The sequence below is a fragment of the Cariama cristata genome, unplaced genomic scaffold (assembly GCF_000690535.1).
Source record: "Cariama cristata isolate BGI_N322 unplaced genomic scaffold, ASM69053v1 scaffold17411, whole genome shotgun sequence".
NCBI lineage: Eukaryota > Metazoa > Chordata > Aves > Cariamiformes > Cariamidae > Cariama > Cariama cristata.
The window spans coordinates 8,743-35,544 of record NW_009597718.1 but is presented as its reverse complement, the minus strand read 5'-3'; the positions used below and the strand labels follow the sequence as shown (position 1 = coordinate 35,544).

Below are 26,802 nucleotides of genomic sequence, written 5' to 3'. Positions count from 1 at the left end.
ATTGTACTGTGAAAGCCATCTGCTCGGCTCTCAGGCACTCAGAAAATAAACCTACTACCTGTTTTTATTAATTTGATACTGGACTTAATCAACTCAAATATTCATATGCTACTGCTTTATAAAAAACTTTGCACCTACTGTTACTTCTATCGGTATTCCCATTTGTGGCTTGTGCTACCCACAGTGCTGATGCAAGTCTCAGCACTTGAAACATCAGACCAGGATCAGTCCAAACTTTCAAGCACAGTGAATATCATCTGAGTACCTAATGTAATCCACAGCAAGTAGCCGCTGTTCAAATGAGTGTCATGACAGTGTCAGTTTGGGGCTCAGTCTTGAAATGTCCGATGTCACCTACTTAAACTATAAACATCAATAAGGTTGCTCATTTTTTAAGTTAAGCACATGCTTAAATGCTTTGCTGAATCAAGGTCAGCATGCTCAAAACTTGGAAGGATCAAGTCTAAAGTTTGACTTTACATTTGAAGGACTAGCTCCAAGAGTATTTTTCTAACGTCCCAACCTAATCCTAGGAATGTCTGTTGAACCAGACATAGTATATCATAAAGGATTTACAACAATTAGTTTGGAATGACCTGCACTGTCTGTTTCCTGGTTTTGCTCTGGGGAAGTAATGTTCTCACCATAGGCTTGTGCCAAGAAGCCTCTCACCCAGCCAGCTCTCCAACCAGCACCATCTAAGTTGATAAACAGTCTGAGTAGCAAGCTTATATCTTCAAAGCATCTGGTGAAGGTGGCCTATCTCACTGCTATATTCTCAAGCAGATGAACTGGAACAATTAAAAAGAAAGTTAATATATCTACTAAAATGCTAAATTTAAAACTTGGAAACCTTCCTATCTGCTTCCTTCCATTTCAAAACACAGTGAGGTAACTAGGCCTGACTCTTTGGCATTAGTCCATTTAAATGGCACAGATTTGCCTACCTAACAAAGCCCTTTTGTTTCCTACAACTGTGAAACTTTGGTGCACTGTAACTTTTCACGTTTCCCAGGTTACCTTGGCACCAAACTGAGAGTAAATGCCTGCAAAAGATTTTAACTCTAGTTTTGAAGGAATATAATATCCACAAGGAAGAATGATGGCTTTCAGTAAGTACCCCATGGTAGCAAGAACAATGCTGAAAATCAGTTATGCTTCAAATGTCCATGAAGCTTCTGGAAGACCTGTGGCTTAATAGAGAGCTGCACTCCCTTCTCTGTTACAGGCTGCATCACGTTTGTCTTTTCTTCTGTTCCCCTTCCTCATGTTATACCTGTTCAGCTTTACCATCCGATGCAAAGGGAGGAAGGGGCTGTGACATATCTTTTAAAATATTTAATTGTAAAGACCTCCTGAATTTGAAGAAACTTTAAATTCTGGAGCTGATTTCCTGCTCTGTGGGAAGAAATGGATCTTTTGTCATTGATTCCACAAGGGCAGGAAGCAATTCCAAGCACATACACATATGGTGTTAATATGATAACTGAACGTAAAACAGAAAATAACTTAACAAATGTAACTACTTGGGGTAAATATCCTTCCCATTTTTCAGAGGCTGCAGAAGGTCCCAGGTGGATAAAATGGGAGTAAGTCTGTGTCATATAGATTAAATGGGTAGGAAACACTTGCAAGTGCTGGAGCATTGGTTTATGGTAAAGTTCCAGAAGCTCCCTCCTTGCCTTATGCAGTAGGGAATAACAATCAGAAGCTTGTTTGGTTTTTTTTTTTTTCTTTCCAACAGCTGTAATAAAAGGGCTTGAGAAGTTATGGCAAGGCCACCTGCAGACAGACCTATGGGTCCTCTGCACTGGAGCCAAATATGAGGTGGTTCCAAATTAGATGCTAAACATGGATGCATTAAACCAAAGATACACCTCGTGTGACATATATATCAGCAGGATTTTCTGTATGTTTTTTTTCCTGAGGCATTCAGGGTCTTTTCCTGAGATACTTAAGACACCCCAGGGCAACAGGTCACTGTCAGTGAACCCCAAATGGATACTACATTCATTGTAGTATCACATCTGAGAGAAATAAAAATTGGACGAAGACCAGGAAGAGCACACAGATGACCATGGTTATGTATCATTCAAAGAAAAATTTGGCAAGACATGAGAAGGTATAGGATTTAGCAGACAGCAATATGATGGGTGAAATACAAGTATCATTCTATCACATTTAATATATGAGTTATTCCCTCCTAGAGTGAATGCAACTGAAGTAACAAATCCTGATATTTTTCCTTATCCATGCTCTATGCACACCTTAAAATTCACCATAACACTGCAATTTTTTAATTTTTTTTCTTTTTTTAGTTGTTATTATTACCACCACATCCAGACCATGTTATAAACCAAGTTCCCAATATATTGACCACCTACACTGTGCATAATAACAAACAGTTCCTGCCTGAAAGGACTAACAGCATAATTAAATAAATTTATGGAAAACTCACGCCCAAAGAAACTACAAATCCTCTCTACATTCAATGAGAGAGGCTCTGGCAGAAGCCATTGGAGAACTCCAGGATGAAATCTGGCATCACTGGTGTCAGTTGCAAAACTCTCATTATCTTTGGTGAAACCAGGACTATGTTTCTGCTTCATAGCCTTTTGTTCAGACAACTCAAACCTGGCATTTCTTAAGTTTTCTTATTTCTACTCCTTGTTCTTTTACACCAAACACATTTTTCCTGTACCTTCTGTTTATGAACTGATACTTTTATAATATAATTAGGATACAACTATGTCTAATTCTATTAGTCTCTGTCCAAGTGTTCACTACTTAAAATATGAATTCTTTCACAAGGATATATCCGAAATTTACACTGCAAGGTTTTTTTCACAATACGTCCTGCTTTGAAATACTATTTCAATGCTTCATGTTCTCTATCTTGCATTTCTACTGGTGCATTTAATAAGACTTGGCTTTCAGATTTAAGTTTCTTCTTTAAAATAAGGAGAATTAGTGCACTTGGGATATAGGACGCTCCACGTAACATTGCTGGCAGGCCAAGATAGAGCCACCTGAAATAAACAATGAACTTCATTAAATATATACATTTGTGAAAAAATAGCAAAACTATTCAGCATACATTGTTTTGTGACAATTGCCCAGCCACTCTAAAGCTTGTGCCTTGGGCCTTTTGGGTCTCACAGAAGATGAATCCATATCAGAACAGAGAATATGTCAGTGTCAGCAAAATGACTATTTACATCACCCAATTTCAGGCAACAAATTTAGCCAGCAAAGTTAACCACCTGGCACCCTTATGGCTTTTTCCACAGGAAAAAGAGAGAGAGCCCTGAAAAGGGCAGATCAGACCACCTGAGTAAAACTTCTGGATATTCATGAGCTAGCATTCTTCTTCCAAATCAACCTCAACACAGCATTAAAAGGAATCAGCCTGAGGCCATTAATTCAATAAGACATTTCTTCAAAATTCCTACAGTGCTCCTTGAAGGACTAAAAAAGTATGAAGCGTAGTATCCGGGGCCAATTTCCAACTTCGGTAACTATATCTTCTCTATGAATTTCTCCTCTATTTTAATTCAAGAACTATTTCAACCCTTTTCTGTTTAAAGATATTGCATAGTCAGCCATGAAACATTTTTCCCACAAGGGCTTACTGCTTTTAATTTTTTTATCAGAATTCAGTGTCTTAAGGTCTGTTCTTGTGAAAGGCCACTAGTGACTGTAATTATGGCACCAGAACTTTTCTGTTCAAAGGGTGTTTCGTCTGTGGCAAATGTTGCACTTGACAAATAAAGCCAATGCCAAAGAACAGTGTGTCAAATCTCTAACACAGGACCAGTTTGTCTACTAGGAAAAGATAAAGAGCATAAAATTATATCTCTATGCATGTAATCATACACTAAGATGGAGAAATGAAAATAAAGTATAAAATATACCTGTATGTGACGATGTCATACATCCTACATGCTCCTTCACCACCACAAGTCGTAGTACCCCACTTTAAGCAAGTGGTATCTATCAAAGCTCCGAAATAAATTGGAGATGGAATTCCAGCTAAAAAGAATATTAGCAACATTTTTGTGAATAAAGTATTTCTTCTGATTAGCAGATACACTATAGAACCTATGCTGCTTCTCACCTACTCCATCTGTCCTGTCCTCTTGCAGCATGAACCATGTTCTCTGTATTTCTTATGTTCTCTCTTCTTCCTTATCCACCTACCCTCAACCAAAAATTTTCTTTCCTGTTGCCTGTTTAACAATATATACATGCTACAATATGGACTGTGATTCCTATTGAAAACTCCACATTTTCTCTCAGTGAGAGTGAATGTTGTGTTCGATAAACATATAGCAAGAGCGAAGGAATGTGGAATGGCTTTCAGATGAGCAGCAGATGTAGTCAGCCTATTACCCAGTATAAATAAATGCAAATGGAAAACTGTTCTAATTTGCCATGCTGCCTAGAGCTGTAAAAAAACCCCAAAATTCTTCCTGATCAAAGGCACTCCATAGAAGTAGACTCCTGTGCCATGCCCATAGTCCTGGTGTGTTCCTTATCTAACTCTAGATCAGACGTAACTGTACTTCTGAAGCGTGTTAGACCTTTTCTTACCAAATACTCTTGAAGCTAGTCCATGGATACCCACTCCAAATGACTTCTCTTCAGGCTTTAGAGACCTGTACGATAATTACATTGTACACCAATTAGCAGAGGTGACGTTAATATGAAATGTTTACCTCTGTTTTTTTTAATCAAACTCTTCCTCACATTAGGCCCAAACCATACTAATTAGAGCATTGGTTGAAAGAGTTCATTATCCTCATTAGGTGATGTTTACTGAAGTTCCTTCACTAGGATTGCCAAATCACAAAAGGAAAAGCTATTGTCCTGGCATCATCCACTTGGACTGAGGCAGTGCAAAGTGCAAGATAGTTGTGCCTTAATCAAAATCATGTTGATGTGATCAACAAAAACATGGGTATCACACATTCCTCAAAATCTCAGTGCACTGACTGAGTAGTCCTACATTAATTCAGGATACAGCTGTTAGCCTGTTGTGAATGAGTGGTTTAGGGTCGCTCAAAGACCACATAGCCAGAAGCAAGAATAGATAATAAAGCTGATATGACACTAAACCTTAACACAGCACAGAAATTACATAAGATCTTTCTACTCGTCCTCCCTCCATACATAATGTAATACACTTTTAATTCCTGGAGGTGTTTGACCTCAGAATTAAAAGTCCAGTAGGTTTCTTAAGATAAGGACATTTTACTGTACCTTATTAAGACCATGTACCCAGGCATGGCTGCTAAGGAAAAAATGAAGCTGCAGACTAATGACAATATTAAAAAATAATTAAGCATCTTGTGACAGTCGTCTTCTCCATTACACTGGCCCAGAATTGCAGAAACATTTTGAGATGAAAACCCTGAGGTTGCAACACAGGTGCAGTTTTCAAATACCTGTCAAAAGAGTAATTTAATCACACATACTGGTCAAAACTTACACACTGAGTGTGAAACTTGCACACTTGGCACCTAGCTCACTCTCTCCTGCACTCGAGTATGTTACACATGTGCAGCACTGCACTGCGGCCTCTCTCCCAGTCTGCCAGGCACAGGTCCAACCATCATCTGTATGTGGCATATGAGGTTAGAGAGCAGGAGAGAGCTATGGTCCTCTTATGCAGCTGGGACTACGCTTCCTCAAAGAGTCCATGAGCAAGACAGCCCTCATATTTCCCAGCACAGCCTGGTTATGTGGTCCTTCCAGTGCCAATAGGTCTGGCCCTCTTTTTCATAATCTAGTGTGTGGTCTTTCATATGCCACAAGAGAAGAAATCAGAGGTGTTTGATTGAGTCGGGTTGCAATATTCTCACTCAAACACTTACCTCTACTTAAATCAAAGAGACTATTGCTAGAATAAGGGCTCTCAAATATCAGCCAAGGTGAGCAAGGGCATCAGTGTCTGGCCCTTACTATCTTCTAATACTTCTCTAAAATATTTGTCAAGTCCAAAGGCTTTCTAAAATCTCTGTGATTTTGATTTTTATTGAACTCATTTTTTTGGATTGTCTTCAGTCTAATTGGAACTTACTTTTTTAATGGAAAATGTATTATTAATTGAGATAATGGAAGTTCTATAATACCTGGTTACTTGTTTAAATCTACAGGGTAAAAGAGATTATTAAGTTCATAATACAGAATTTCATATTGGCAGAAATGTTCTTAGGGACTCAGGTTCCCAACTAGCAATACCTTGAGAATAATTTCTTGCTCCAAATTGAGCATTTAAGATTCCTTCAATTATTAGAAGAAAAGGGGGCTTCTTCATTATATTCTTTAATTTAAATTTAAACTAATTTTCATATTCAGTTTGGAATTTCTGTTGCCACTCAAAGAATTTGTCCAGCTCTATCGCCTTATACATCCAATTACATGTACATGTATGGATATTTCCCACACTATACTGATATGGATATTTCTCACCTCCTATATTTCATAGTTACAGCACAATAAAATGTATGCTTTACCACATTTTTTCCAGTTCCTCTTGAGGCTTTACACCCAGCAAGACAAGGTGACACATAGGTGATTCCATTGTTCCCACAAACAGGGTCCCATATTTTAAGTGGGCAATCACAATCCCTGTTGCAGCCAGCAAGTAGAGTATTTTCTGTATATGAAACTTGCTCTATTCTGAAATACATTTAGAAGATGAATAAATATTTCAGTAATGAAACACCTACAGTAACCCTTTGCAATGCTTAAGATTCTATCCTAGCTCACGTGTTGATCCAGGACACAATACTACATGCTCCTATCTTGGAGTCATGCCTTTCTATCTTTTTATAGGATGTTATATTATATTAATATTCTCAATTTATAGATTGGTATGAATATTCTACAGCATTTTTCTCATCTATGGCATGTACGTTCTTGATTGTCTATAAGCATTATATATATACCTACATATGCATTTTACAGACACACAACCCTTCCCAATGATTAGTGGCAGACTTCAAATCAAGAAACTGCAGATAAAATATCCTCTAATAACTCAATAGCAATCAAATTCCAGTAAAACAGCATAAGATAAAGAAAGGATTTTGTCCCTCTTTAATTCTGAAATTGCACTAATACATGCCTAATTTGATCAACAACTTTCTATTTTTACCTGCAGTTACACGACTTGAATGTATAATATTAGTAAAAGAATTAATATGGACATGCAATTGCATGAGTCTTGATGTGGATATCTTTTTTTAATACACTTTATTGTTTAAAACAGGGATAACAGAAGATAGATCTACTGTCTCATGCAAGTAAAAAGCCTTGAGAATTTAGGTCATGAAACTAAAATGTTGCAAAGCTATGAAGTCCCTGGCTGATTCTTGACAAGAAAAATCATTCTGGTGTCTTTTAAGTCCTCTTGTGTCTTAAAGAACATACCCTTCATAGGAAACTGTTAGGCCAGCAACTGGTGAAGCATCACAGATCGTCCAATACGCAGCAAAGTAGAGAAGGTATTCCAGTAAAGATACCCAAAATGCTATGTTCGCAGCCTGATAGATATTTATCTTGAATTTCTTCATGAATAAACCTCCCAAAAAATACCCAACGCATATAACGGGTAAGTTGTAAACACCTATTGAAACAAGTGAAACTTCCATGTTAAAATAAAGACCCCCATCAAAGCTACTGATAAGGGAAGACTGTGTTTGGCAAAGACTCATATCATGGCTGTGACTGAATAATTTAACTACAGTCAGAAATGGGTCTCTACTACTTCCCCTGCACACCCAAAATATCTGCCAATGTCAACAGCAGTTGGGAACTGCTTGGAGAGTGAGCTAGAGGGTAGGACTGAAATGATCAATTGGAAAACTGCAATTCAGAGTTGCAATCTAGTTCCAAAACACACACAAAAAGACAGGGTTTCAATACAGCCTCCCTAGCTGAAAGAGAAACTCAACAGGAAGATAAGCTAGTGGAGAACATCTTGGTGCACACCAAGCATCACAGAAAGGAGGAACAGACTTTCAGTTTTTATACAGGATTACTGAACGTGCTCTCACACTCCTTTGCTGTTTGATACTTTGATGAAGCATAGACTGACTGAAGTAGTTTTACACAAGTAGCATATGGCTTGGTTGGCTTTGCTCAAGGCAATATTGGTTTTCTAACAATACTTGACTGTGGGTGGGCGTGGATCATGTGAGGAAAAGGGAAGACTATTAAACCTGAATTTGGGTCATAGAATCATTAAATGGTTTGGTTTGAAGCGACCTTAAAGATCATCTAGTTCCAACTCCTGCCATGGGCAGGGACACCTTCCATTAGACCAGGTTGCTCAAAGCCTCATCCAACCTGGTCTTGAACACTTCCAGTGATGGGAAGGGGCATCCACAAATTCTCTGGGCAACATGTTCCAGGATCCTCTCAATGTACTATATATTTCAATACAGAAAACAGTCTGTCTTAAAAACAACCCAGCAGTGCAGTGTCAGTGCAACACAGATAAGATGTATGATAGTTACATGCCTTTGGATGCACAGCTTTGAAACACTGGTAACAGAGGGCAATAGACATAAGGTCTGGGACATGCTGTGTGTCAGGTTTCAAAGAAAATGGTGCAGCTACTGTGAAAGATTAGCACAGAGTTAAGGAACAGAAGGATGGCTAGATGTATTTTAAGATGATTCTTCTATAATGATTAAATAAATTCTGGTTTAATGAAGTGACTGCAGTTAAAACAAGGGAACACTGAAAATTTAAGACATGATCAAGTGGAACGATAGACAGGCTCCTATAGTTTCTGGATATTTGCTTTGTGCTAGAACTACTTGCCATTACCATTTCCCAATGCATGAACGCATTGTCCTCACTGATAAAAAAAGACAAGCTAATAAAGAAGAGACAAAAGAAGACAGGTATTTGGTCAGTGCTTTCCTTCCATGGAGTTCTGCATAAGAAAGAGGGTCTGAGGCTTTCAGAAGGACCAAGACCAATACCTGAGGAGTGAAAATTATGGAAATTGTTGAAGATCACTAGCAATTTTAGCTGTGCATAGGTTCAACCCATCTATGTCTTAAGATGTCATGTTCATGAACATCAAATCTATCCTTTACTTTATAGTATACTTTTTAATCAAGATAATACAAACATTGGGCCCATGGTGTCTTGGTGTAAATTAGCAAAACTTTGAGATCAGTGGTGCAAGTTTCATATCAGCTGAACTTTCTAGGCCAATTCAAAAGATGGGAAGAAGATTATAAAATTCTGCACAGAAAATTAGAAGATGCTTTGCAGAAAATGCATGATTATTTAGAAATGCTTTGTAGTGTGAACCTCTCATTTGTAGAAGCATTTGACCTTAGTATGTATATGTATACATGTACCCATGAACATATATATATATATATATATACACATTAAAAAAATAGAGAATTTGCTTTGAGACATCATTGCTTGGTAGAACAGAGCAAAGCAAAATGCAAACGTACCAATTAAAAAGATGGCATCTGATGCAGATTTTCCAAACTGCTGTTCCAGATATTTGGGCATGAAGGATATCATGCCATTGAAGGCACTGAACTGTAACACAGTTGTGCATATAAATAACATATAAACTGAGTTGCGAAACAGAGCCTTGAGGAATGGGATGAAATCTGTAATGAAACAATGTAATGAGTTAGTGTGATGCTTTATGAGATTAATTGCTCAGTGAGGCTGAGGGGGGATGAGGGGAACAGAAATGGTCCTTAACTGGATCAGGCTAATTCTTGTGCTTTGCCAGACACCACAGGCCAAAGATTATTTGCTTAGGCCAGGCTCACCCAACATGCCTCCTTTACACAAAGATAACCTCACACACACACATGCACACCAGTGCATGCTGCTGCTTGTAAAAAAATCACAGTAATAACCTTATCATAATAGTTTCCTAAAACTTTTTAGTTGTATAGTAACTGAACTTTGCACCTACAGATTTGCAGCAACAGCTACTCCCTCACCATTCCTAGTCCTTTTTCTCTCATCCCATGCCCTCAGAGCATCCACCAAAACCCCTTTCCCGCAGCTGGCATGCAAAGGGAGTACAAGGGGAAAGGGGTGCAAACACACAGATAGCTGAGTCAACCTGCCCTCAGAGACCTGATCACTGATTTTGGTTATTGCTGCTGTCAGTGATGGGGCAGAAGAGGCCTGAAGAGGGATGTGCCTACAATTATTCCCACCATACTCTCAAAGTCTGGATCCACCAGTCTTCAGCCAAGTAAGCATCTCGGATACTAATTTACACAGGTCTTTTCTCTCCATAATGCCTATGAAGTCAGGATCTGAACCATTAAAAACCCCACAATTCCTCTTTGTCTAACGTTCTCTACTAATTAATGTGCTGAGGTATTGTGAAGAAACTGCAGAAAAACATCAGCATCTGTAAAATGATGACTGTGCTTCATGGAAAGTGGGCACCACTTGGGATGGTTATATATCTTTCAGAGGTAGGCAAGTATCTTACTAGAAGAGGATCTGTATGCAAGTCTTGTAAAAATGAGTCAGATATCCAAAACACTATAAATAGGCTGTATTATTTATATATGCCATGTAGTTTATAATCAGAGCTTTCTGAGGAAGAGATTAATTTTAAGTATAAATACTTCAATTTTCAACTTTAAATCCTTGGCAATTAAAAAGCTGTCTGAACACGTCCTGGTCAACTGGCCATCAGCAGCCCTTGCTCGAGCAGGGGTTTGGACCAGGTGACCTCCAGAAGTCCCTTCCAATCTGAACAATTCTGTGAAATGAAAAGATTCTTAATTCAGGATATTCAAGGGCAGTAGACTTTCACACAAACACAGAGAGGGAATGATGATGAAAACATAAGCTCTGAAGGAAATTTCAAGTGCTAGGACACACAGTCTGAGCTAGGAACCTTTCCTCACCAGAGCAGTACTGTATTCATGGATTCATTTACGGCTACATGACAGCAGAGAAAGATGCCATGTTTATCAAAATGAAGTTGCAATATCATCCAAGATCTGAGTACTCACTCCAAGTATAGTGAATGTGCAGGACTCAGCTTGAAACACCATGGAGAGGTAGCTGGCACTTGGCACTTACTTTCTGAAAATGAAGATCCTGTCAAGGGGCTCTGAGCTGGGTATACAGAATCATGAGACTACTCTGAAGATCATAGCCTTTGACATATTTTATTCACTTACATGTCCAATTAGCACAAAAAAATGGAAGGGAAAAAAATAGCTTCCTACAGAGATAGGAAAGCCCACAGATGTGAATGTTGCCAGTGGTAACATGAATAAATGTAAGTCAAATAGATCCTTGTTCAACAGTCATTAAATGTTTATGAGACACTTAAGCACCTGTCAATTCCCTTTTATGGTTTTAAGTTGGACTCAAGAAATGCACAAGACTTGTGTTAGTTTTCTGCCTTTCGGCACAGTGAATGTGAGGTACAAACAACTAATATCTGCAACTTGTCCACAACTCACTGAGTTGTAATATTCCTAACTGGGTTTCAGTGCATTAATGTTCCACCAGGAAGAAAAGATCCAGATCTACATACATCTGAAGTGCAGGAGAGGGAAAGGAGTGAATTCAGATCCTGGATCTATGAAATTAGCTTTCTTGCTCTGCAAGGAGACATTCTAAATCCCTGCGCAAATCCTTTTTACAACAGAGAGATGAAAAACAGAGTATTCATTTCATACCTTGGACTCATCTTTACTTACAAAAATACACAGATAATAGTTCACATCTTAAAGGACTAAATTAAGAAGGACATAAAATACAATATGACTTGCCTTTAGCAATTTCATACATGGTCTGTTTGGCCTCGTTTTTATCATTTTCTTGCAATGGTATTACACTTTTTTTACTCATCTCCTCAGTTTCACCTTCCTTCACAAGTGACTTGGGCAAAAACCAAAAAGGTATTCCCGCAAGAAGATTCAGTGATGCACAAATCAAAATGCCCAGCCACCATGCTCCAACCCAACGGGCATCAGTAGCTGTTATAGTTATGTCCTCTATTAAAAAAAAAAAAGAAAAAAAAAGAAAAGAGAACAAACACAAACATACATCTTATATTAGTTCAGAAACATTCTTTGCTGTCATTGGGTGTTTTCCTAGTCATCTCTGATGTGATATATTAAAAGCATTTTAAAGATTCTTAAAATGATGCTGATGAAAGAGAATAGTCTCCAGTCTTCTTTTCTAATGTTGCTAATTTTCTGGCAAATTTCAATATTTTGTCTTAAATTAATTCTAGTCCTCTCCTATGTTAAGCCAGATGACACAATTGTTCATCAAATAATTTAAGTGCAGATTCATTTGTGTATGTGTGAATTCAGCCCTTTTATTGAATATTATACACACATTTGCCACTTAAACACCAGCAAACTCAGATAAAATTAAGACCTCTCATGTTAGCAAAGAAACATCTTTTAATGCTCATAAATACACCATCGTGCCTACTGATTTATATGTAAGATTTTATATATTTGTCCATTACCTGCATCTACGGATCCCAGATCAACAAACAGTTCTGCACAGAAGGATGCCAACAAGAAACCAAGGAAGGGGCCGATTACAGTTGCTGTATGTAGACATCCTAAAGTATGAAAAGGAGAAAACATACTAAATTAGAACCCAGGTATAATTATTTTCTTGGAATTCTTATGTATGTTTAGGACAGCTCTACTGAATAGACATTTGCACCTAAAAATGGCCTCATTTCAACAAGTTCATCTCTAGTTAAATTACAAGTTCTACGGTATTATTATTTCAATAAGGCAATAATGTCTGTCTTCTCTCTTCCTTTATTGGATTGAAGGGAGTCATAACAATCGTCTCTTTTGCTTTTTTTTATGTGTGTGTTTGTTTCGGGGAGGGAGTTATCATAGTAGTGTAGATTTACCCAGGTAGAAAGGTGAATTCTCTGCTTTGGCAAAATCCTCCAAATATGAAATGCCTAAAGGCATGATGGGAGTTTCACCCATTCCTCGTACTATGTTTCCAACCATCACAAATATCCACAGCAAGGACCCAGGCTCTTTTTCACATTCTGTGAATAAAAATAAGAAGCCAGAATTAATGTTTTAATTCTAACTATTAATTAAATTCTAGAGACAAAGAATTGACTAACAGCTTCAACTTTGGTGGGTAGGTCTGCCCTGTAAAACAGAGAAATAAGTATTCACAATATTTGAAAGGTTCCAGACTGGAAGAAGCTGTTGTACTTGCTGGAGTAGAGTTTAAATCACTTCTCTCTCCATGCCATACCTTGTCCAACCACCTGGCAGTCCAACCACTGCGTAATCTAGGCCCTTTCCTTTACTCATTTCCCTCACCAAAACTGCGATTTTCATGTCAGTGCAGAGAAGACAATGCCTGAACATCAGTGATGAAGGGATGAAAAGTCATGCCTGACTAACCTGATCACCTTCTACAACAAAGTAATACTTTCTGTCGACATGGGGAGGGCAGTGGGTGTTTTTTACCTGGACTTCAGCAAAGCATTTGCCACTGTTTCCCATAGCCTCCTCCTAGACAAACTGGCAAGATACAGACTAGATGGACAGTCTGCGAGATGAGTGGGAAATTTATTCACAGGCCATACTCAGAGCATGGTGATCAATGGCTTTTACTCAGGCTGGCAGTCTGTCACAAATGGGGTCCCCCAGGGACCGATACTGGTCCCCATGGTATTCAACATTTTCATAAATGATCTGGATAATGGGACTGAAAGTACTCTCACTAAGTTTGCTGATGACACCAAACTGGGTGGTGAGGTGGACATATCAGGAAAGAGGGTCATCTTACAGAGAGATCTGAACAGGCTGGAAGAGTGGACTAGCAAGAACAATACGACCATCTCTCTGAAATTCAGGAGTCTTTTGCAATTATGCTAGTAATTGTTGCATGAAGCCCATACATTATCATTTGATTATAAGAATATTGTCTGAAATAAACCAGAAAACTTCCTGATTTCACAGTGAGGTGCCACCATTTGCTCACAAGAAAGCCATGCCAGTGCAAAAGATGTGGTGGTGTACTACCCTTGCAAGGAATGAGATTTCTGAGCTTTCCAGCTTCTTTGCCTTGATTCAGACTGCTAGCTTCTGGTTTACTTATGTTCATAAGCCCCCAGAAAAGCACATGGAGAGTAAATTCGTATGTGTTTAAATCATTGGCTGTTTGCTGGTAACCTCAGCCGACACTTCGTACAACAGTTCTCACCACCTGGAAACCCCAGCTTACACCCTTACCTCAAAGCTCTGTTCTAGCACTATAGACTTTTGCCTTGCATATCAATGACCTCCCTATCCAGGAATTTCATCTGTCCTATTCGGGTATTCAATTTCAGATTTGGGACATCTTGAGGACAATGCAAATTCTGATTTGGAAAATAATATACAAATTCTACCATAATTGGCACAAGTCATCAAATGTTACAGAAAGTTTTTCTGCCTCCATCATACCTCTGCAACTCAGAAGGTCAGTGTTTCCCTGAGCAGGCACCCACTGGAACTTAGCCCACAGTCTGCTGGTCTGGGCACTGCTCTGAGGAAGTCTCTGACTCACTGTGACCTTTATACAACTCTCAATCAAAATCAAGATCCATAATAATACATCTGGCCAGCCTGCCGAATCTATCTGGGGATCTAGCTCTCATTTATTCACATCTGTCCTCCTACATAACTCAGCAGAAGAATACTGTGCTGCAGCACAATCCTGTTTGTCCCGCATCAGCTATATCAGGAACTATATTAGCTTTAGTACTTTCTTTCTCTCCCTGAATTTGGATTTCTTCATCCCATACAGTCTGCTTCAGATTACACTGTTCTCTATGGTCTACTTTGTCATGCTGAGACTTCTCAGTGCCAATTCATTATCAAATAAAAACTGCCTTTGTTAGCAGCAACTGATGACTTTCTAAATGAAAGCATTAATGTCCAGACATTAAGGCTGGATCTCCTGTATCAATGTCAGATTGCTATCAGTAAACATGGGTGAAGCAATCCACATGCAGATGTGGTCAAATTCAAACCAGTTTTTGCATCACACAAGAGATGAACTCATATGTATGAATGTCACAGTTTTGCTTGTCCATAAACTAATAGGGAAACAATCACCTTACCCAAATACAGTCATAGGGCTGAGGACCTATGGGTTCTAATGTGTATACTGAATGACTGTATAATTTAGAAGAAAATGCTTTACCTATCCATACCTTAATTTATGCATTTATAAAATGAAGAAAAACAGTATCTGAAATCTTCAAATGAAAAATTAATACCAAGTGCTATTAAGTATACACTTTTCTCAACTTTTCCTTGTAAAGATGAAAAAATTAATGCCTGAAGTGACATGCAGTCTTGGAAAGCATGTAAGTCACTTCCATTGCTAAATGGAGACACAGAAAACTGCAGCACACCACCACTGTGGTTTGATGTCACTGTGTTCATACAACATTACAGCAGTGTGATTCAGCTTTAGCACACATTGATGGAGCACCATCACAAAATATAGCAATTAACTGTGGGGTTCATCTCACTTAAGTTTTGCCATCCACCAATCATCTAAATTTCCAACAGTCAGTAGGCGCATCCAAGAGGTAATCTGACCCACTCTAAAGTAAAGAGCATGAATGCCCTTACAGCAAAGGACACACTCTGCAAGAGCTCTGTAGTCTGCTTTGACCAACTATCAAGGGTGCCTACAGAGATGGTTCAAACTAAATGCTTCCCTTTGAGGTAGCTAAAGACTCAGGATAGTGTGAGGATTTCATGTGTGATCGTTTAATAGTTGCCTCTGAGCCGTTTGACTTTGTAGTAGTTACTTTATACGCATATTGCTAGTGCACATACAGGTATCAATCTCCCAGGTAAGTTTTAGCATAGTTTAAACTATTTTCTCTAAAAGGAAGTGAGATCTATGTTTTTGCTCTATTTCTAGTTCTTTTATTTCTTGTGTGGTACAACAAAAAGGCATCCTGATGCCTTTTATCCGTTGTCCAAATATGTTTTCCACCTCCTCATGGTATAATAGTATTTCAAGTCAAAAGAGGAACATTTGTGAGAATAACTTGGTACTATATTTCCCCAAAGTGGACTGACAGGGATGTTAATTGAGCTTTTCAGATACTGTGATAGTGCATGAAAAAAAGCTACAGCTCTGGAGTCACAGACTAAAGAAACAAGAAGGCTAGGAAATTTCCTGACCTCCAGTTTTTTGCCTGCAAAAAGTACTGATCAAAACCAGGACCCTGAAGTAATTGCTAATAAAAATAAAATCTTATTTACTTAAACACTATAAAAACTGAGGAAAAAGTATTAGTAGACATAGGACAAATCATACCTGTTGATGGTTCCTCTGTAGATAAAGAGAACAAGCTTTGATTAACAAGGCACAGAGGCATGACTGAAAAATTCTCCTGTTGTGAAATACTGCTTTCAATACGATACCTGTTTGAATCAAAGGAAAGCACATATAGGTTAAGAAGAAATACATCAGAACCACCTCATAAATCTGTCATTCAGTTATAAGAAGAGTGTGTAGCTAGAGAAAGAAGGAAACCTACATCAGAAGTTAACTGAGCCTTAACAACAAATCAGGCTAGGAATGAAGGAACTGTAGCAGGGAATCAACCCAGTGTTTTATCCAGACTGTTATCTAGCTTCTAACATAATCTTGTAACTGATGCTTCAGGAGGAGTTGATGAAACACCCTAATGAAATCCCTCATATCATCTTCTCTCCTACTCTTCTTACATTCTAACCCAATTTACACCCTAAGTAGAGGGTGCCACCAAGGCTTTCAGAGCCATACCACATTGGACATACCAAGATTAGAGGATCTTCTTTACTCAAAAGATATCTCACTGATTAAAATATAGACAAGCCAAAATGATTATTTTGTTAAGCCTAGCAAAAATAGTGAAAAAGTGGTTACAGAATCATTATAGTCTGTAAAGGCCTTGCCAACACACCCATCAGGTATGATCTGTCACCCAGGCTCCAGACCAAAGACATCTTTAAAAATCATCTTGTATTGCCCATCCAAGCAGGTAACAGCTAGTAGTGTAATGTGACAGTATCACAGGCCACTGTTTCTACAGAGTCCACACAAGAGTTAGCATAAGGATGAAGGCAAGGGAAAGGTGCGCAGCAGAGAGGTGACTCTCCTCAGGAAGTAATGACTTTTGAAGCCATCTCAGAAGCAAAACAAAACAAGCTGCTCTACAATTATCATATCAGACCCATGCTCAGCAATGTCTCTCTCAATAAGCAGTATTATTTCAGTAGGAGAAGTTATGGATTAAGGCAAGTAACCATCACAGAAGCTGCTGTGAGTTAAGCAAAATACTCACCTTCCAAATAGAAAATGAGGAAGTGATATCAAAAGACATCCAAATGACAGAACTGTGCAGCCCAGAGCAATTATTCTGGGTCTGTGAAGCTTTGCTCCAAAGTAACTCACAAATGCTATCAGCAGCAAGTTACCTGCAAAAAGAACTTGGTTCATATTTACAAACCAAGGCATCCTTATATCTTTTAAAGTGTAACACAAATTTGAGTATATCTTGTTAGCTCAGTATCTTTTACTTTTCTTGTCTTGTAAAAACCGTAACTAGACAGGGAACTGCCTAAATGATGCAGCAACTCCCTGCTAACTGTGATCTTTTTCTAGAAGAGTTATACCACATGGAAAGAACATGAAAATAGAAGGCAGAATGTAAAAGAGACCATAGTGAGAGAGATTTTTGACTGCACCTATGTAGAGAAGAATTTTCCCACTACTGTACATAGAGACCAGGCCCAGGGACTGCAGCATAATAGCTCTTTTAGGAAGTTATTCTCCTAGGATACTCTATTTTGCAATGTAGGGGAAAATAAATACAGAAGTATGTATCCAAGTGGTTTTGTACTGAAAATAATAAACACAAGATGACATACAGAGGAAAAAAGGAATAATAAATTAATACTAATTTTAGTAATAGTTTGAGAGGAGTAAAAAAATACAGAGTTTTGTGCCTAGTACCATTTAAAAATACAAATGTGCTAAAAACCTTCATTCTCTTCTCCTCTGCTTTCACTTCAGAATCACTTATTTTCTCTATTCTTCATTTATTGCTATGCAACTAAGAAAAGAATCAAGCTTTATGTTATGAATCAGGCCCCATAAAAATAGTAATTTAGTAATCATGCACCTACTAATTTTGTGATCTTTTTGTCAAAAGAACAAAACCATGTCTCTGAATGATGAGCATCATGATCTGAAAAAAGATAACATCTTTTTTTTCTGTATAACTGCTAGACAGACTGTATTGAACCAGTGGCTTGAAAGACACTTAAGGTCGTACACTTATACGGTCCTAATAAGTTACTTCTGTCTGCCACATACACTGCCACAACTTCTTATAGAAAAGTGCATATGAGAGGATAATTTATTTAAAATAATAAGCCTTTTACATACCAGTTCATTAATCTTGGCCATTTCATATTTCTTAAAGTCTCCTTATCAAAAGCAAGAATATATTCTGGGTATTCCTTCTCTGTCATAACTTTGAGCTGCCCTATCAGACTGCTTTGCAGGCAGCAGCATGGTGCTGCCAACAGTTTCTTCTTCTTGCATATGCAGATATAGGAGACCAGGAAAAGGGGGAGAAGGAGCCTTGTCTCCCCTCCCCACCAGTGTATATGAGCCTGTGCAGACCATTCCCTCAGCTGAGCCAGGGATAATAAAGATCCACACTGTAACTTTAAGGGTGTAAAACACACCTTCTGAGGATCTCTACTGAGATGGGTTTGAAGCTATCAAGCCTTTTGTTTGGCTTTTTTGGCAATGACAAGACATAAGCTTGTCACTGGGCAATAAAACTCACTGATAAGCAAGGTAAGGGTCACTGAAAGTAGAACTGGAAACTTTCTTTACAGTTGTACAGGTACGAAATCTTGAAATACTATTGAGTTTGAGCAAGGAGACAATCTACTCCAACCAACTTTGAGGTCACTGATTAAAAGAACTGTAAAATGCTAAATATGACCTTAAATTCAAGCAAAGCTTATAAAATCTTTCTGTTTTGTTCAGAAAGATTCAATACTAAGCTCATAAACTTGCTCTGTTTTGTTAGTTGCTCTGTCATATCTTATGATAGTGCAGAAATTAGCTGAACCAGCTTTTAATCCTCAACTTCCTCATTTAAGTTGTCCTGTTAGTTTCCCAGACACTAAATGTGTAAATAGCAGTGGAAACGGTAAGATAGAGTTGGTCACTATTGTCACATACAGTAATCAACAGACTGCTATGGACTTGAGAGTCACTAATACATGCTCAGTGAACATATTGTATTTTCAAAGAATAAGAAATATTAAAATGAGCGATTACCAATTTCAAAGCTTCCATTAATGATCCCCACCAAAGAAGCTGGAATATTGAATTGTTTCTCTATCTGTGTATACATGCTGTTCATGTAAGCACCAGACATCGTTTTACCAACAAATGCAAGTAATAGTGCCAGCAGAAATACCTAGCAAGGAAGAGGAGAATGCATAAAGAATTCAAAATTATATATTTAGAAATATTCCATGGTTATTTTCCCCACCAAAGATGTGCTTCCAGGTAAAAGAAATGAACAGTTCTGTTGCACTGATACGTGTGTAAATCCCGTCATCTGTCCTTGTCCACAGACTTATGGCTTCACTAAACCAAAAAATAAATACAAAAAATATTTTGTTCCTCACCCGCTCCCATTGACCAAGGCTGTCCTCAGACACCCTAAGCGCCATTTCCCCAGCCAAGCCAGGCGCAGCACAGCCTCTCCCACCGTGTGTCTGCTGCAAGCTTGCCATCTGCAGGACTGAATAACGCCTGCAGCCAGACCAGGGTGCAAAGACCTTCGCACCCCTTGCTCATCGGAATGACATATTACTCGGAGAACTAAGATCGTTTCCTTTGATCAAATTACTTGATCGAGTATCTGCTCCCTCATCTCAGTAGAGGTCATGAGACCAGAACAAGTCATTTCAAACAGAAGGAGTAAACAGTGTATCCTTTTTGCAAGAATGTAGTAGCAATTGACAGTGAAAAAGTAAATTTGAATATATGCAGTAGTATTCAAATCCTTTTAACTTTAGGGTTCTTAATAAGCAGTATTTATGACATGAAATCAATAGTATTTTTAAATACATCTGCTGCAAATGGTAAAAAGCGTAAGTAATGTATTTGGGCTTTGAACTACTATTAAAAACAAGCTATTTTCCAACCTTTTATAGTGCTTCTTGACAACTTTAATTGTCTAGGGCACATCAACAGCCAATTTTTACTGCCATGTCACAATCGGTAAGGCTCATTTCACAGGTTTAAGAAGGAATGGTAAACATGTCAGACGAGGGGGATTACACAAAATCAGAGGTGGAGCTTCAAAGGAGCAATCAACCATACCTCCAACACGTCATAGAGTGTAAAGTTCAGGGACACAAAAAGCAACACATGATTGCTTACAAACTTGCTTGACCTCGGTTAAGACATTAAGGATAAGGAAAGAAACAGAGCTTATTCATTCGTTTAGTCTTGATTGTAACTTCTATGAAACCATTATAAGTGCAAGCAATTACAGTTGTGTGTTCATACAAAATTGCTAAAATATTTCTGTACCTTCAGCTTGGAAATGCAGCAGAATTTGTCCCCTGCACATGGCTTCTCAGCTTCTTTCATGTTGCCCTTTTAATTGATCTCAATGTCTGTTTCTGAGTCTGTCCAATGATCCCACTACAGTGTTGAAAAAGACAAAAGAAAAAAATAAATATTTTTGTCCCATATTTGCAAAAAATCAGATTCATGCTAAGATATTTGATATTTGAGTGTCTTCCTTAAATAACTGCAAACTAGATTCCAACAAAATCTACAAGCCTATACACTTTATTCTAATCAAGGAAGTTTGACATGTGAATGTCAGCAATGTCACAGCTAGCTATTTCTCATCAGATACTGAATGCTGCCAGCAGCATACAACCAATAAGCAAAGAACAGAGAAAACAGACATTCTGAGGGCAAGTTAGTTGTCTGTAAGACAGACAATTTCAGCCCTCTTCATAAGACCACTGTAAAAGACAGGACTATGAAGATCTATACGTTTGACTGACATATACCTGTCTCTGTGGTCTTTATTTACTATGCCTCTCCTTGCTAGCCATAAAATGGACATTTAGTTCTGCCTCTGCATGTTCTGTTGAGCCCTCCCCTCTTCCACTGGCATCAATATAAAATTGTTAATTTTAATAGAAACTGTATTGGAGACTAATCTCTTGGCATTAAAATTAGAAGGAGAAAAAATAAAACCAAAACCACCAGACCAACTTAAGTTCTAAATGGAAACGAACCAGACTCTGTTCTGCTTCCCCTACCAAGATTTGTAAAAACATTCCTCTCTATTTGTCTGCCTACTTTTAGTCATCTCCATCTCAACTTGACTGTTAGAACATCTGGTAGTGCTAAGCCATCTGTTTTCTTATGCATCTTACATATTTCCCAAAAATGTGTTCAAATAAGGAGCAATATATTCCAGGGACTTGGAATATACTTATCTGTAAAAGCCCCTACACATCTGAGGGTTAGCACAATGTGTTAAACAGAGACAACACCAGTTTAAAGAAGATTTATCTTGAAGGGCTGCTACAAAGGCTTCATTAAATCAAGTTATTCAATACAGTTCCCTCTGCCAGATGGGGTAAGCTGAAGAAAACCTGGGCAAGTCAGAGCCCTACCTTATAGTTGAGATGGATATACATTAATTTCCTCTTTTTCGTCGTGGATACACTTTCCAAGTGCAATCTTGCAGCACCTGCTCTTCTCTATGTTTTCCACTTCATAGAGCCACAGCTGGGAAGCAAGCTGTCCTTGACAAGGCCACGAATGGGACTGAATTGCCTTTCACATTCTTCAACCCAACACCCTCTCAGTCAATCTCTTCAAACACTAATTTCTACAACAATGTTAATCCTCTCAAATGTGTTTCCTAACTAACTTGATTCGTAGCAAATTCATGGGCATTAAGTCCTTCTACATCTAACTCCTCATTTTCAGTCTCTTAGTGTAACACGTTATTATTGCATTCCTGGAAATACTTACTTTACAATTAAGTGTAGGTGGTCAGCAACTCAGACAATTAACTATGACATATAAATACTTTGCGTTTCTGCTTTGCTTAAAGATGCTGACACAAACTGTGTTCAATCACAATAATAAATTGTGCTTATACACTTGCACTTTCTTTGCAATTTGGCATAAAAGTTTGTATCTGAGGGAATTGTTTATGCTTGATCTTAATACTGCTTTATTCTGACTGTAGCCCACCAGCAATGCCAAAAGGTAAGCAACAGAACAAAGACTGCAATCCTCTATGTCTGTTCTCTTCTGCTCCTAGGAGTTGGCAATGGGTTTCTGTCCCTTACTATAGCAGTCCCTGCATTTCACTAACATATGCAGGGAACATCTGGCTAATTACAGGTTTTCTTTTCTCATGCTAAAAGAAACCAGGCAGCAACCTCTGCCTAAGTTTCTCTTGGAGCATCAGAAACATCACACTGCCCCTCATACAATTACAGATGACAAAACGGCAATGTTTGCCTTTGCTTATTATCACCTTCCCTCAAAACATATGTTATGGTACAAAAAATGCATTTCAATCCATTTTTTACTGTGAAGATTATTAATTGAATAACAAAGCAGACAGAATTATTATTTCCAGCTAATGTCCTGAGGTTGCTTTCCCAAGTTTTAAAATATTTTTGCAGTCACACTTGACGAAATGGAACTGAAGCCAACACAGACTAATAGCCTACATTATCAGAGAGGTGTAGGGATGTAACTCACTACACTCAGGTGCATTTACACCACACTTTAAATCCAGGTTAGAACTCAGACTACCATTTCTGTGACTAAAAATGAACCAATAATGTTCCCACTCCTTTCTCCCATCTCCCTGCTCTCCGTTGTATGTTCCTGTTGTTTGGCTTGCTTCCACTCTTGGGCTCTCCAGACTCTTCTGCAAACCTCTTTAACTCATTAAGGCAGAAATTTAATGCAGGAAAAAGATTGCTTCCCAGGTAGTGAGCTGATTTGGCATGCAGAATGGTTCAACAAGTGTCAGACCCACATAAGCAAAAGAGCAGGAAAGTGGAGCCGAGAACATGAGAAGAGAGGAGGAACTGGGGGTGAAAGCAGAGTAGGAAAGGATGGAGAGTAAAACCTGCCCATAACAGACCAGTGATGTGTTATGTCACCTCAAACATTTGTGGAGCTACAGTCCCAAGCCCTAACCTAAGCTGCCCAGCCCTGAACACAGCTGGCCTCCTGGGATCAGCACAGCTGTAAGGAAATTATCTCCTTCATGAACATCAATCAGTATCTCAGTAGCCAACAGCAAGAGGAGAGGCAGCTTATGCTACTAAGATAGTCACATTGTGACTAAGTTTTGTAATAAACCACCTGAGGAATTTGTGCAGGCCAGGTGAGACTATATATTTAAGCAAAAGTTTGCCCTCAGGTTCTGACTGACCTACCAGCTACCATGTAAACACCTACACTTGGATCCTACTCATAAGCCTGCAATGTGCACTGACATTTCAGGGAAGAGGTCGATAAAATCCTTCCCTAAAGGATCTTACTCCTTCCACTTCTGCACTGAGTTGGGAACCTATTTATGGCAGGCTAGAAAGTTAGTTAGCGGTAATACCACAATTGCCTCTTCCAGCCATCTCCACTACTGGACTAAATTTCCACAGGCAACCAGAAAGACAGACAAGAAATCAGAAGACTTGCCTCCAGAAGGCATCCACTTTACATAGTGCACAAAGAACTAAAGAGCACAGTGTGGACAGGTTTTTTTCAGGACAGTTTTACTACAAAGAAAATGCATGAATTACAGCATCTGGTGTAAATTGGGCTGAACAAGGTTGGCTTAAAAACAAAGCAGATACATCCTGCGTGGATTAAAGCAGGCTCATTCAGTGTAGCTGACAACAGCAGGCAGGCTAGCGTTGAGACACATGAGTTTGGACCTATTTGTCCCACACAAACCCATAAATACGTTTTATAATTTTAAACCACATTTCAGCTTAGCTAACCAATAAAAAGGGAGAACAAAAGCACATTAATATCTGGATTTAAATGTCTACAAAGCAATATTCTGCAAGTTGCCTTGCCTGAGTCCCAAGGTGACGTCCTATTTTCAATGTAAAATGCATCTTCCATTTGGCTCGTATGGATAAACTCATAAGGCCTCGGTTTGTGTACAAACAGGATTAAAAATCATGAGGTAACCAAGCAGAGGGCAACCATAGTGTCAGAATTTTTAACTAGTTTATTTTTCCAGTTACTAGGCACAGTTCAAACTGTTACTTAAATGCAATTACTCTAATGTTAGACTGAGACAAAGGAAAATATTCTCATGGCAAAACAATTCGGTACTTACAGTTTTGAAAAGCTTCAGAAGAAATGACTGACATTGTATGCTTGAACTTTGACTTTTATTCTAAATTGTTGAAAATTAACCCAAGTATACTTACGGCAGAATTTGTGTTTTTGCCAAAAGGTTTCAGATATGCATTTTAGAGTACTCACTCAGAGGTGAAAGACATGGGCTGAGTTCTTCATTAGAAAAAAATTAAGCTTATCTCTTTCTCTTCCCCACTAAAACAGGCCAAGAGGTACAGCTATGTCAGATCCCTGAGCATGAAGTGCTGACATTCCTGCCCACTGAAGACATCCAGAGAGTGCTCACAAGCAAGAGAGGAACTTTAAGAGTGCACATAACTGTGTAGACTTACAGGCTAGCTGGTGTCCTAGCAAAGGGTCACACAGTGTCAGACTGGAAGAGAGGAATGAGTTTGTGTTTCTCACATCTTGAGGGGACGTTTAAGCCCTGAGTTAGTGGATGGAAAGCAGCACAGGCATAACCTTTGGCCTCTTCTTGCTGTCTTGGAGTGATTTGGAAGAAAGTGTAGCTCTTCCCAGTTGGTATAAAGCACTTGGAAGCTCAGCTGTAGGGCAGAACTGGGTCTGAGCCAAAAGTGGAGAAAACTACCTCAGCCCTTGAAGCACAGAGGCATAGTATCCCTCTTCTCAGCATCCCCTGCTGCTGGTCTTCAGTGCTTCTTCTCTGTGTAACTGCCTTTCTGGATCTATTTTCGAAGTATTCAAGTTTAACTACCTACTATATAAGTGGGGTGTTGTTAATTCTAGAAGGAGGCAAAGATCCTAATAATTAGGCACGGTAACATTCACTAGGAGCAGCCTTTCCTTTTGGACTTTTGTTAAATGATGACAGTTCACCATGCAAAAATGAAAGATAAAAAAGCCACCCATAGACACATAACTGCTGTGGTTGTCCTACAGGCGGGGAGCTGCTAGTTACTGATTACTGGATGTTACAAAATCAGAGAATAGTTTGACCAAGAGTAAATAGTTCTAGCTAATGTAACAAGAAGAGATTATGTGACTTCTTTGATCAAATCAGGTAGACATCACATCTAAGAATCTGTAGATACACCTTCAAGTACTGGCACTGAAGTAGGTTTCACTTGTGACCTTAAGTCTCTTGTTGACACTTGTGTTTGTCTCCCTCACAGAAATAACTACTAATGCACGTGAAAAACCTAAATGCAAGGTCTAAAAAGTGTGGTGAGGGTGGGACTGGGATTAATGAAAGCCTGACTTTGAGCACGGCCTCCAGGGCAGTGTTTCTCAGCTTTCTGAGGGAGCACCCAGCCTTCCTGGAAAACCTCCCTGGACTACCACATACCCTGTGCGGTTATACTGCTGGGAGGTGGAAATAACACACTGGCAAGAGACTGGGCATTTTTGTTACATGGTATTTTTTTGTCTCCAAACTTACAACTCTACTGCTGTACTGAAAAACATTTTGGAGACCCGCTGCTGCTGCCTTACAGACCACTGGTGGCTGAGGAGCCTGTCCAACTCAGTGCTGCACCAGAGCATGAGGTAAGGCATTTCCCCCTATTGTTTCTTACAATAAAAATTCACAATTGTAAATTTCTGAAAGCATATCTTCTCAGTTCTCACAAAAAAAAGAAAATTTCTCAAGTAAAAATCTATTAACATGCTTCCAATATGTGAAAAGCCTCATTCTCCCTCAGAAAATATGCATTTCATAAGAGCTATAGCGCTGCTTTCTGTTCTCGCTTCATGATGGTCTCCAAATCACACCTGATGGCTGTCTGTACTGGGATTTTGCTTATACAGTTTAACTAGAAATAGAAATTCTGTTTCCACATTTGATTTCCTTTAACTAAGATTTGAGGTAAAGTCTTAGTTCCCACTAAGATATTTTGAAGGTTTTCTTGCATTTTATATTTTCTCCACTTACCCATTGCCACTTCTGGAAAATTAAAAAATCCTCTGACAAAATAAGAAGAAAATATAAAAACAGTGGTCTGAGATCTGCCACATACTGCTTTGTGTTCACAGAAGACTGTACAACGAAAAAGCAACAGTGAACAGAGAAAGAAAATGGCTGAGTATATAGCTGCCTTAACTCCATGTGATCATCCTTGCTTCCTTTAAAGAAAACAGCTAAAAGTGATGAGGGAAGAGGATACTGACCACCAGAATGGCAGTTGTTCAACAGTGCAACAGCAAAGCAGTATTCATTCAGGTGTAAAGCAACTTCTCTCCTGTACTCATACCATGTGCAACAGCCCTCTGCGTATGACTAAGCGTTGTTCTATGTCGGAGAGAAGTCTTGGTGTCCTTAAAGCATTACCCTTACTT

At 38.7% G+C, this 26,802-nt stretch overlaps 1 protein-coding gene across 1 annotated transcript; it reads right to left on the bottom strand.

Moving 5' to 3' along the window:
- Nucleotides 1–2,869: 2,869 nt before the first annotated feature.
- On the bottom strand, nt 2,870–20,727 carry SLCO1A2 (solute carrier organic anion transporter family, member 1A2). Its single transcript, XM_009709019.1, has 14 exons — nt 20,668–20,727; nt 19,399–19,540; nt 17,381–17,513; nt 16,369–16,475; nt 12,926–13,072; nt 12,521–12,619; nt 11,811–12,035; nt 9,492–9,656; nt 7,438–7,633; nt 6,519–6,684; nt 5,263–5,447; nt 4,594–4,658; nt 3,915–4,032; nt 2,870–3,029 (listed from the first exon to the last, which is right to left on the bottom strand). Exons 1-14 carry the CDS (start codon nt 20,725–20,727, stop codon nt 2,870–2,872), a joined length of 1,968 nt encoding a protein of 655 aa, XP_009707321.1.
- Between the last annotated feature and the right edge of the window lie 6,075 nt (nt 20,728–26,802).

Excerpts from the sequence above, each read along its gene's own strand:
- SLCO1A2 (XM_009709019.1), bottom strand. The coding sequence starts at position 20,727 with ATGAAAGAAGCTGAGAAGCCATGTGCAGGGGACAAATTCTGCTGCATT. Across the intron at positions 9,657-11,810 it reads CATGTATGAAATTGCTAAAG|ATTTCATCCCATTCCTCAAG; the intron begins GCAAGTCATATT and ends GTTTCATTACAG. Across the intron at positions 4,033-4,593 it reads ACTAGCTTCAAGAGTATTTG|CTGGAATTCCATCTCCAATT; the intron begins GTAAGAAAAGGT and ends TATTCTTTTTAG.